This window comes from Gobius niger (genome assembly GCF_951799975.1).
Source record: "Gobius niger genome assembly, chromosome: 2".
Lineage (NCBI taxonomy): Eukaryota > Metazoa > Chordata > Actinopteri > Gobiiformes > Gobiidae > Gobius > Gobius niger.
The window spans coordinates 15,693,316-15,706,049 of record NC_136853.1 but is presented as its reverse complement, the minus strand read 5'-3'; the positions used below and the strand labels follow the sequence as shown (position 1 = coordinate 15,706,049).

General features: G+C 43.5%; 1 protein-coding gene across 1 annotated transcript in view; it reads left to right on the top strand.

The window, feature by feature from the left end:
• Positions 1-4,894, top strand: part of LOC306959986 (transmembrane protein 132D) — a gene marked incomplete at its 5' end in the record, with an annotated part of 41,622 nt that extends 36,728 nt beyond the window's left edge. The window contains 3 exons of the mRNA XM_079552244.1: positions 1,749-1,862; positions 1,939-2,130; positions 3,269-4,894. Coding sequence (XP_079408370.1) covers positions 1,749-1,862; positions 1,939-2,130; positions 3,269-4,741 — 1,779 coding nt within the window. The 3' untranslated portion in view covers positions 4,742-4,894. The remainder of the gene's footprint in view (positions 1-1,748; positions 1,863-1,938; positions 2,131-3,268) is intronic.
• Between the last annotated feature and the right edge of the window lie 7,840 nt (positions 4,895-12,734).

Below are 12,734 nucleotides of genomic sequence, written 5' to 3'. Positions count from 1 at the left end.
TAGATTTATTTTAAAAGAAAGATGATTTTTTAGTCTCTTAATTTCCTGAGGTAGCATATTCCAGTGCGAGGTGGCTCGGTATATAAATGTACTTTTTAGTGCATTAGATTTTGGCCGAGGCAAAGTAAAATTAGTAATAGAGGCTTGTCTTGTGCTAAAGCCATGTCTGTTACAAGTGGGCTGCAGTTTACAGAACAGGGTAAAGGGTTTGTGTAAGGTCCAGATTTTATGCAAAGACAACACAGAGCTACAGTCCAATCTGTCCTTGACTTTCATCCATGACAGTTTTTGATGCATAGCAATTGTATTTGTTCGAAAAGGACAACCCAGGGCAAGTCTAGCAGCCCGATTCTGAGCTATCTGGAGTCTGTCAAGGTGTTTTTTTGCAGCACTATACATGCCTTTCAGTCATGTGACTTTTGTTGTTATGGCAGCCATTTTGAATACCAAAGAAAATTGCACTACTACAACATGTGACACTCATTATATATTTATTTATTTATTTGTTCATGTCATGTCATGACACAATACTTTTCAGGATGAAAATGAAAGACAACTGATTGACAGTGGTATTTTTACATACTCGTAATTATTGCTCAGAAGATAAGAGTAAAAACACTGTGAAGAAACCAGTGAGTCAGTGTTTATGATGTTAGCATGCTACCGGTTAGCATTTAGCTTCAATATGTTAAGCCTGTCCAAGAGAAAGCCCTGAACCAGACTCCAAACATCTAGCCTTGGATACAACATGTGACAGAGGTCAGAGCTGAGCTGTTACTGTAGTATTTGCTCAGTGTTCATAGATGTGTTTATCGTGTTGAAACCAATGACTATTGATTGATGACAGTTGCTAACCGTTAGCATGCAAACATCTTGAGCAGCTTATTGTAAACTGTAAAAATCACAGAGAAAGGTTTTCTGTTTTCGCTTTGATGTGTTACTTTAGTCTGAGGAGTGAAGCAGATCTTTAGTAAATCCTGCTTTAGCTCGACAGAGTTGCTACGTCTGTGCTACATTTGATGGTTATATAAAAATGCGTCTCTGGGGCCGTGTTTTTACTCTTATCTTCTTGCTCAATGATTATGCGTACATAAAAATGCCACTGTCAGTCAATTGTCTTTCATTTTCATCCTGAGTAGAGAGATACTCTTATATGTTGTAGAACTACATAATTCTACTTCGGTATTCAAAATGGCGGCCGGAACTATGCATAATGTCATTGGAAACGCATGTTCTAAATATCGCTGAAATGACCAAACCCAAGAACAGTAAGAAAGTAAATAATAATAATACACATTTCCAATATATAATACCAACAGTAGAAGATACAGTTGAATAACACAATACAAATGTCCTAATATGCCTTTATAGTAGGTTTGGCATTTTTATTTTTAAGTATGTAGTCTCCACATGAACAGTCAGCAGTGAAGTTGTCCCCCAGGCGTCCCCGTCATTCTATATGGAAGCAAAGCACCTTAGAAATAGAGACACATTGAACCGCATTGCAGGATAGATTCACTCCCATGGATGGACAGGCTACACACAGGACAAGGGCGTAGTTTTGCAGCTGACACGGAATGAGTGCAATGATCTCAAAGGGGATTATGTAAAGGCCTAATTTTGACACTGAACATGTGTTAAACTCATAATTCTTGCACGTGAAACTGTTTCAAGAAATGCTGATTACAGATGTACTGTAGAAAGGACAGGAAAGACAGCTCTATCCCAACTGTCAAACTGTCTTCCAGGTGGATGTGACCAGTCTTGTGCGCAGCTCTGTGAAAGTAGCTGATCCAGAGGTGGCTAGAGTATCTGATGGAGTCGTCCTACAGGGGCGGGCTGTGGGCACAACCAGTGTACAGGTCAGTCCAAATCCACCATGTTCAAAAATGTCCACGTCGATACAGATGTTTTGTAGTCACGTTTTGCTTGTTGCAGGTGGTTTCTCCTGTCACCTCCTCTGTCCTGGCTGAGAGGAGTGTCCGGGTGGTGGATGATAAAGTCAGTGTGACAGAGCTGGGCGTGCAGCTGGTCTCTGGACTCTCTCTGTCCTTGCAGCTAAGCACTGAAGGCAACAGGGCAATAGTCGCCATGGCAACTACCCGCGAGATCATCACACAGCTCAAACAGGTGGGTGTCAGTACATGTTATTGTGGATTAACTTGTGACCTAAAAGCCTCTGATCTGCAAACTTAAAAAAACAAAAAACAAGCTCTTATCGCATGTTTTCAGTTCAGTTAGATTTATTGTTAATACATTTCACACCAGTGGAGCAGCACTGCGAGTTTGAGCAAGACCTAAATGTAAATTGCAAAACTTGCCACAGCGGAGCAAATGCATGCAACTGTAACCTCAGGGGTGCAATATGTCGAGCTCCATTGTGTTCGCGCTCACACTGTGACACCCCGCTGTGTGAGAGAGTGGCAGAGGCAGATCGGGGGCAAAAGAGATCATTTTTAGAAGATCTCTCGCACACTTAGCCATGGCAGCGTGCCCATTCACACGTCAGCGTCCCCTGCAATTCTGCCTAAAAGCAATTAGCCCTGTCAGGGAGGACAGCTTGTTTACCTACAGCGCAAACTCTCACTGTAGTTGCCCCGACAAAGTCAATAAAGGCCATGGCAAGCTGTTAATGTTCTGCACAGGGCAACGGGGGGGTTTTCAAAGCAAATATAGGTTATGGCTTACATTGGAAACAGGAAGTGGGTCACAGTGTAATAATGTAATTGGACTGGCTGATTAGACTCCTCGCGTGGCCCATGTCTTTTTTTTTTTTGTTAATTTGCTTTTGTAAACTCACTTCATCCACTTTGCCCAAATCACTTTCCCCACAGTGATTTTATAGAGTTATGATTCCGGCTGCATCCCACAGAGACTAATCACAAAGACATTAGCATTCATTTTGTGTTATTAAGAGTTCTTTATCTATCGCTGAAAAAAAAACGTGGAAGCTAATGATTCTCTTTGCCGCACAATGACCTGTTTTGCTCGACAATGGGTTTCTATTCAACCTGATTCTAATAATGTACTGAATGGTGCGTTGTGAGGATCAGCTTATCTGAATGCTTCGGAAACAGAAAATGGGTCAGAAGTTATTCTTTCAGCGCATGAGAGATCAATGCGGTAGCAAAATCATCAAGAAGTTTTTTTCTCAAGGCAAACAAACATAAGAACTTTATCTGGTTTTGGGTGACTGGAGAAAATGACAGCTTTATTGCTTCATTTTTCTCTCTGTATGATTTCTCTTTCTGTGTATTTTCTGTTTCAGGAGGCAGTGGTCACCTGCTGGGTCCATTTCAGCGACGGGGCGGTTGTTCCTTTGGACCTATTTGACCGCACAATCTACTCACTGACAGTCACGACCCCAGATGAGAGAGTGGCCACTGTGCGACGCACCCCTCAGCACACCTACGTGCTGGCCCAGGGCGAAGGGGAGGGCCAGGGGGCTCTGGTGCGAGTTGAGCTGAGGATCTGCGAGGACTGTCAGAAGTCAAAGAGGAAGAGCAAACTGGTGGTTGGCGCTGGCCTGCTTCGGATGAACTTCCAGCGTAATACCATATCTGTAGATGAAGATGAGGGAGGGATTGGCACTGACGGACTTAAAGGTTTCCCGTCAGAAGTGGTCGGCGAGATTAAAACATCGCAGTCTGCTATAACAGATGGCGATAAGAGCTTGTTTCAAAGCACAGCAACTGATCCACCTACTACTGCGGAAACAACCACTTCCACCGTCCTATCGACCAGATCTCTCCAGCCACATGTCGTATGGATCAACAATACCACCAGAGCCACTAGAGCCACTACATACTCTGCCGCCACCACCGCTACACCAGTGAGCCCCACACTCAATACTCCACAAAGCATCACCAAGCCCACCACCACAGCAGAGGTAGTGAAAGAAGAAGGTAAAAGCTTTGGGAATATGGTTGATAAGTCTGAGCTACCTGCAAACAAGGAAGCAACCGGAGCCGATCTAACGCCTAAGAAGGAGCCACCCCGACCTAAAACTCCTACTTTTATTGAAAGTGATCTGATAAGGACATTCCGCGCCATGTCCGACTTAGAAATCGGGATGTACGCTTTGGTTGGGGTGTCATGTGTGGCCATTATAGCCTTCCTGCTCAACTGTGCGTCTTATACCCTCTGCTTTCGTAGTCAGAAGACACCCATCCAGGCCCCGCCCCCGCACTCGTGTGACCCCAAAGATCACAAGCACGACTGGGTCTGGCTGGGCAGTGGCAACGGCCATCACCACAACCCACCGCCGCCAGGCACCCCAGCGCCAGTGGGTACGTTGAAGCGGGAGCGCCCCCTACAGTCTCGCCATTCTGTTGACTCAATGGGCCATCATTCCCACAACATGGAGAACGGCATCCCGACGGTGGCGGGACCTGCTGTCCCAGAGAGGACCGCCACTCTGGGGAGGTGTCGAGCGAGCTCCCAACAGCAGCTGCCGGGAAAGCCCATCGACCCCATGGCTAACCGCTCAGCAACACTGCTAGCCAGGCCGCACCGCACCGAGCCACTCCACTCGCCGACCAGTAAGAGAAACCAGGTTCAGTTCACCACCTTCACCACTCTGGACATTAAGCACTTGGCTGCCCTCAAGAAAAACGGAGTGGATCTTAACTGGGCCAACCAACAGGTGCAGCCTCCCCCACCCCCAGCCCTGCCCGAGCCCCAGATGCCCCTGCCCGACATGCCCTGGCCTGTGGTGACGCCCGCTGGAGAACCTCAGTGAGCAGGTTGTGACTAGAGGAATAAATGCCCCCACAGCCAGTGAATTAAACTGGGTTTATTTTCAAAGAATGTATGAAGAGATGTTTAAAGTGAATGTGTAAATAGTAACATTTCAATGCAGCTGAAAGATAAAGTGTATGCTGTTTGATTTGTTTCAGAGATGAATTTCTAAAGGTTGAAAATATTTATTTGCAAATGAAGTGGCAATAGTGTAAATAGCCCTATATTTATATAACATTTATTCTATTTGTAAATCACTACTATTGATTTTTCATTTCCTTTGACTTTTGTACAATGTGACCTCCGTCTTCAAAGAGCAGACTTTTTCTACTTATTTACGTTTTGGTGAATGCAGTAGTGGAATTATTTCTTGTAAATGATTCAATGTTTTCTTTCCAGTCCTTTTCTGTTTTATTATTTGATTCCTCCAGAGAACACCTGCAGAGTGTGTCCAATTTGTCAGACAATATGGAGCTTTTATCAAGTTACTGTCAACAGTTTACCATATATTCTGTGCTGGATATTTATTCAAATCAAATGCATGTTATGCAAATATAGTCACTGCAGACTTTGAAATTGACATTTTTCAGTATTTCTTAACACAGTTACCGTGGGCTTCCCGTCTCTCCTGGGGAGCCTGCGACTCTGCGACTATTCTTAGCCTCCTAAAACAGTGATGCAAATTTCAATGTGGCATATTTTTTTAATATGTAAATGATAAACTATGATGCCTTTTCTATGTAAAATTCCTCTACTTTTAACCAAGCTAAGATGTATTTCCTGCACAAGCCTATCAATAAAGACCTAATGGGTACAGTGGAGACAGAGGATATTAGGCTTTTGTTCCTCTTTGTTTTCACAGGCTTTTGAATTGAAGAATGGGCTGCATGGCGAACACAGTGAATTGTTTGGCTTAAAGGCTAAATCCTGGTCATGAATCAATGAGATTAAATTTTGTTTAATCACCCTGAATGTGATTTGGGCTGATGTCATAATATGAGACACGTCATACTGAGAAAGACATATTCGATGTGCTTTGAAACATCGGGATCTGCTGTTGCTGCTGCGTCGTCTTTTATATCTGCTCAAAATAACTCGGACTTGGAGACATGGGAATCGACAGCCAAACGAGAGGCTGATTCTCATTTTGTGTCTCATGCCAGTGTCCTCTTAGTAATGCGTATTTTATCATTTTCAATGCTTTCTTATGATAAGTCTGAGCTCATCATCTTTTTCTTCTACGTTTTCCACTCTTTCTGTGCCGAGAATGCTCCTCAAAATTACATTCTTGGAGCTTTGCTGCATAAACAGTGTCCCCAGTTCACACAGGCCCAGATAATCTGATGCATATGCACTGCTGCTGCACAACACACCCGTTGGATTGAGAGGATAGATAAAAGCAATTTTAATAACTTCCTCCTACATTCTGTAGCTACATCCCAGCTGTTTGGTATGTGTTTAAAGCTTCAGTCATTGCCGTCGATTTATCTGTCCAGCAGCGATAGGAAGAGTAAACAAACTCACTCTGAGATAAACACTTTTTCCCAGGCTGTCTCTGTGATGTATCGTGGCCCAGCATCTTTGATTGCAGCTTTCAGTATCGTGCAGGACACAGTAGTTTTATAACTGCCACACACTTCTAACGGTGGTAAAGTGGCCCAGAAACAAGACAATAGTAATTCTATTTTACTGTGAGTTCATCTGCATGACAAACATTTGAATGTCTTAAAATAAGAAGAGTGGGCTTCTTGGTGTCACTGCAGCAGCAGCAGCTGTAATCTGGAGCATCACCACTCTATTGACAGATTTAAAGGATTGGGGTCATTGTGTGGCGGGATTAGTGTGCATTAGTGGACCATCTCCATGGCACACTCCTCATAATGTAGGCCACAAAGGGCAAGGTCAGTAACGACTGCATGCTTTGGACATGTTAGACGCTCACATGTGGAGCCAGGAGGTCAAAGAGCAAGGCACTTTGCAGATGGCACAGTGACTTGTAAACTGTAGTGTAGAAGTTGGAGTGAGATGAGCAGAGGTGGGGCTGTTTTCATAGGTCCACAGAGTGTGGCAGCTCATTAGACAAAGATCTGTCTGTACTGTACATCTGCTGTCTCAGGCAGCGGCGCTCTCTGAGCTTCACAAGATAATGCCACATTTCTTCACAAGTGACAAAAGAAGACAAGAATTCCCCCTGTTAATGAGACATGCTGAAGGCAGCAGCTTAGTCTTGACGGGAGAATGAAAGAACCAAATTGACTAAGGGGAAATCCAACTTGTCACGCAATGACAGCAGGTAAATGGGTTTGATAATAAAAAAGTTCAAGATTATGTTTTTATGCAAAAAGACAGGATTGCTCAATATACCAAACGCATTGAAAGATGAAAGAAAATCATGTCTCTGTTTTTTAAACAGCACACTGTTTGAATAAAACAAAACAATATAACAAGAAACGCTCTAATTCAAAGCAAGTGCTCTTTTCATCAACAAACAAATAACTATTATAAGGGCACGTGTGCGCTCTAGACACAGAAGTGTCCGGTCAAAAACAAATGATTTGTGATTAAACATGAACAATTTTCTTTTTTTCTTTTTTTTAATTAATTGTGAGTAAAGTGTTACATTTGACAGGCCTATCAAAACTTGTTTTTCAAAACTGTTACAAATGTCATAGGACCTTGCAGCCACCTGCAATTCCTGAGGCTTCAGCCGCCTGCCTTGTATTTGGGTGCATTTCTGTCATTTCAGGCCTGAAAGTCCATCAGTACTATTGAAAAAAAGACCTTCATTCAATGCCGACCTTGGGGTAAACAAATGCAGCCGAAATCCTAAATGAGATTACACAGCTGTGGCACAGATTAAAGTAGTCCGAGGGAATGGAGGAGGTGCTTTCACTTAAATCCTGTCACAGATGTCATCGCAGTGTGCCGCCCATCACTGAGGAGTCACTCGCGGTCAGTATATGATTTTAATAAGACACTCTATTCTAGCCACCAGGCAAGCGCCCCCTCTCACAGTCAGTAACAAGAAAGTTACCCAGAAAGCCCTTGGTAGCATGAGACACCACCGAGAAAGAGTGAATATCACAATATGAATGTTCCCATTTATTATGCTAAACAAGCTAACTAGCCTCTTCTTTAGAATACCATGCCTCAATTACAATAGTACAGAGCGGAGTATTGGACAGAGATCCCATAAAGTTCTTGTAATGGAATGGTTGTATTCATCTGAGATTGCTCCAGGCACCGTGTGGATTCTCTGTTACTTTTCCAGCTCATTTCAGACAAAAAGAGCCCTGAGTGAATGTGTCGGTGTGAAAAACGTACACCAACTCTCGCAAAAATGTGATGCTTTCTGACAGGTGTGGGTTAAGGAATGTAAAAGCCGTAAAAGCGGACCGGAATGATGTTGCGCTCAAGAAAAGGAATGACAAATGGTAGTTGAATCCTTTCATTAAGATTTTTCAAGGCACAAAGTTTGAAATTCTTTGTGCCATTATCAGGCAACAATCATCGTTGTCTATAGATGAATCATCATTAGTCAACAAAGAAAGGAAAGAAAAAGCTTTGACAACGTTACTGCTTGTATTGACAATAATATTAAGTATATTCGATGAGGAAAGTTGTACTTTAGCTGGGCCACTTGACACACACACACACACACACACACACACACACACACACACACACACGCGCGCGGTGGCAGTGCACACCTTGCTTCATCAGCCTGACGTGTGCCATAATTATGATTATCTGGAAAAAAATGACAGCTTTCTGTAAATAATTTCAGTTATGTTTGCTACAATAACATTTCTAAGAAATGTTACTAAGAAATGTTACTGTATTGACAGTAAGCCAAGCCAAATGATCATGCATTGTTATTACATTAGATCTGCATGGGCAGCTCAACACAATTTGTGCTGCTTTGTTTTTGAGCGACATGAACAACTCTCTCTATTCATTTATGCCCCGGCAGCCCTTGTTCTCCCCCATTTGCTCTTTGTTTGTCTGCCCTCATCGCCTCCTCACTCTCGGTCTCTCTGTGTCTCTCTCATCCTCTCACAGAGCCTGAAGAACCTGACTCTCCTCAGCTCCTCCACACATCTGCCACTCTCACGCTTCGTATTTGTTCCCTTAAGTTTTCTGCTGACACCTGTTTTCTGCCCCTGGAAAAGAGTCATATTTGAAGCGTGAAGTGAAATAAGTCTGGCAGGGAGTTTGATATAGGGGAACATTAGAACATATTTCACATGTACATTGTGATCTCTTTCTTAATCTTCAGCTATGACTGTTGAGAACAGTGGCATTCAATCTGGGCCTTGTTTTATTTATTTATTTATTTTCCCCTGACCAATTCCTTCTTATTTGTTTCTTGCTGTATTCATTTTCTTTCTTCCCTTTTCCCAAAATCCAGTATCACAACATCCGACTGCTTTTGCAGTACTCTCCACTATTTAAAACAAACAGCCATTAACATAAAAATATGGTGGAGTTGACACCTCAGAGCAAACTGTGATGCTGATAACTCACCTTATCTTATTCTTGCAGGCTAAATGATGATTGCATAGCACTAATTAAAGTGTATTTACTACAGCAGCTGTCTACAGTTTGACTCTCTACATGGCTTTGTTGGTTAAAGGCTCCGACTGACAGATCACTCCTGTTCACTTCATGCTAATTATTTGCTGCGGGGAAAGTGATGTTGACAGCTAATTTGACAGCATACTGTAAAAGTCTGTGTGTCTTGATCCTGTTTCCACAAATGAAAAATAATAAAACACCTTGTGATATGGAGCATAATGTTTCCATCTATTATTCTTGCACACTGAATAAGACTGTTACTAAAACAACAACAACAATGGTGAATATACGTAGCTGCAAAGTCCTTTCGTCTCCTTCAATCTAATCTGCCTTCATGTTGTTGTTTTTCTAGGGTTCTTAGTGTTTTGGGTGTTGTTGCAATATTATGGCGATGGCAGTGATTGAGTTTTTGATTGAGTTGTTTAATTTTTTGCAGGGGGCGCTGATGCACCCTGTCGGTGTCTGACAAAGTGAAAAGGTGTTTTTTGACATTGCACAGAGAAAAATAATTATGAATTTGTTCTCTATATGTGCAAACTGAAGCATATTTCAAGTATCCAATAAAAAATAAATAAAAATCCATTTAGGTCGTCCATGTGCTTTACATAACATTTGATTCCACACTTCTCTAGATCATTTTCACCAGGCTTTCCTGGGAGAGTAAGAGCTACAACGAAATGTGTTCAGGTGTTAATCCTGAGCCGCTGCGACTGAGCCAGGCCAACCTGACCAGCATGTCTTTAGAGGTAGGGGAAACCATAAACCTGGATGGTTTCTGGCCTCCGTAACGTCAGCTCCACCTCCTCCTTCCTACTGCGCAGCTCCCTCCTGTGTGAATTGAGTGAGTGAGTGAGTGAGTGAGTGAGTGAGTGAGTGAGTGAGTGAGTGAGTGAGTGAGTGAGTGAGTGAGTGAGTGAGTGAGTGAGTGAGTGAGTGAGTGAGTGAGTGAGTGAGTGAGTGAGTAGTAAGGCTGATGGCGCAGATTGGCTGCCTCGCTTCTGTCATTCTAACCCTGGGCAGCTGTGGCTACGATAGTAGCTTACCACCACTGATGCCGTCTGGCCCTGCAGCTTCCCTCTGCTTCAGAGGACCAGGTAAGGACCAGCTCTCTCCTCACCTGGTCCGATGTGATGGAGAGGGGGGGACTGGGGTGGAGGGCAGAGTGCATGTGTTGGGGGTGGAGTCCGTACAGGGGCTGAAGACGTGAATGTTGGCGAGTTGGGAGCAGGTGAAGGTGTCCACTGGGCTGGAGACGTGTGAAGAAGAGGTGGGAGCAGAATGGAAATGGAGACACGCCCCAAGAGAGTGAATCTGGCTTATCAAAGCTGACCTTTAAATTTCCGTCGACCTTTAACTTTAATGACAATGACTGCGCCACAGTTTTAGTGTCCCTTAGACAAAGGCTGACATACGAACTCATTGACTGTCGGCGGCGAGGGAAGCATGGCTAGGTTTGCCGTCATACTGTGGAGGGCCCAGTGTGCGTGGGAGCACAGCAGGCGGTCGTTTTCTTCCACTTTTCTCTGATGTCCAGACACCCACTGGACAACCGTGGGTGCAGCTCTGCATCAGACACTGCCATAGTCACAGGCACAGATGTAATTACATTGTTTTACATAAACATGGAGACAGTTATAGACCGAGGAGATAAAGAGAGTCTAAAAAATGCCAATCAACGGCAGCTGGAGACGACTGTGGATGAGATAGATTACAAAGGCCGGGCAGATTTATACAAAAGTTTTCAATTTATGTAGCATTCTTTTTGTTGAGACATTTTGTTTCTTAGTCCGTACTTTCAGTTACAAGTTACCACAGTCCACCCGTAGGTGTGGGATTCCAGTGAAAAGAAACAACCAGATAGAAGCAAAGGTGGGAGAAAAGGTGTCACTAGCACAAGGACAACTTACATTATTATGTATTTTCCCAGTCAATGTAGCCGATCCACTCAACTAGCATGGCCAGGAGAGCACGGGCCCATGGCGGCGCCGTGACAGACTAAACATTAATGGGAACAGGAGTACAGGAGACTGGGCATACAGGAAGTCAGAGGACAAACAATACACAGGAAGTACTATTTACCAGGTGACGGCAGTAGCAGGACCACTGAGTCTTTGTGTGTCAGATTGGGGTCTATGGATCATTTATTCAGTCGGGGCCTTTCTGTTTGGAGTTTGCATCTTCTCCCCGTATCTGCACAGGTTTCCTCCAGGTGCTCCATTTTCCCATACAACTAAAAATGTCTACAATGGGCTCTTGGGCCAGGACTGAAAAAAGGATTGTTATTCTCAGTGGGACTATCGAATAAAGGTGAAATAAATGAGTTTGAAGTCTAGTGCTTTTTCGCAGAAATTATAACAATGGCCTCAATCCTTTGTGGTGAGTCAAACACTTTTTAGAATCTGTTCACTTCCAATTGTAATATCGATAATTTTTTTTTGGTTCATTTGATGCTGCTGGATCTTGCACATCAGACCCTAAATGCTGGTTTCACGTCGTTCTTTTATCACTTTGAGAAAAGCTATAGATCTGAATCTTTTGGTGTGATGTTGCTACCTGTTTTCATGGTCAGGCTTAGTTAACTCCAAGTGTCCCGGCCCAATCAGTGGAAACCAGGAGTAAATGGCTTTTTGGTTCTGAAAAGACCTGGCAGCTGGTGGCGGGTGTTGTCACAGGCATCATCTTTATATATAAAATGTATGACTTACTCCATCTGCTGCTGCCTGTAAGCTTTCATCTAATCTCTTCACCCAATTACCACACACACTGTTAAGATAAATAGACGTATTAAATGAATACCTCTATGTTCAACGACGGAATTCCATCTACACCAATGCTCGTGAAGCCAGGGGTGCATTTAACAGGCTTAGACTAAAGTACAATAGAACATCTTATGGGTGATTACGCGACTGGAACACAATAATGCAAGCGGCGCCATGATCAAGGCATTTCTTTGTTTGCGCGTGCATGGAGGAAATCCTGAATCTTGAAGGCATGGAAGTGATGAGTAGAAGAATGAGAGAAGAATGAACAAATGGAAGCAAAGTCGCCCATGCTGTTGTGTGGGTCACTAGCCTAATACCCTTTGTCAAAAATATCTAAAGACGTTTCAGAAACCAGGGGAAAGGAAGTAGTTGACCCAACTGTTTGCACTTCTCAGATCAGACCTTTACCACGACGAACCAGGGGTGAAGTTTCTCGGGTCGAAGTAGAAGTTTAGATAAATCACTTGGTGCAATGGGCTTTTGCAGACCCAGCCGCCTGTGTAACTGATCCAAGTGTCTGTTGACGTAAGGCCATCCACCTTAGAAACACCCACTGACCTCATCACACCACTGTAGCCCTTATTACCGAGGCTCCCCACTGCTCCAAGGACTGATCCATTCATTTACAAAAGCATCATACTGACCTTAGCATTC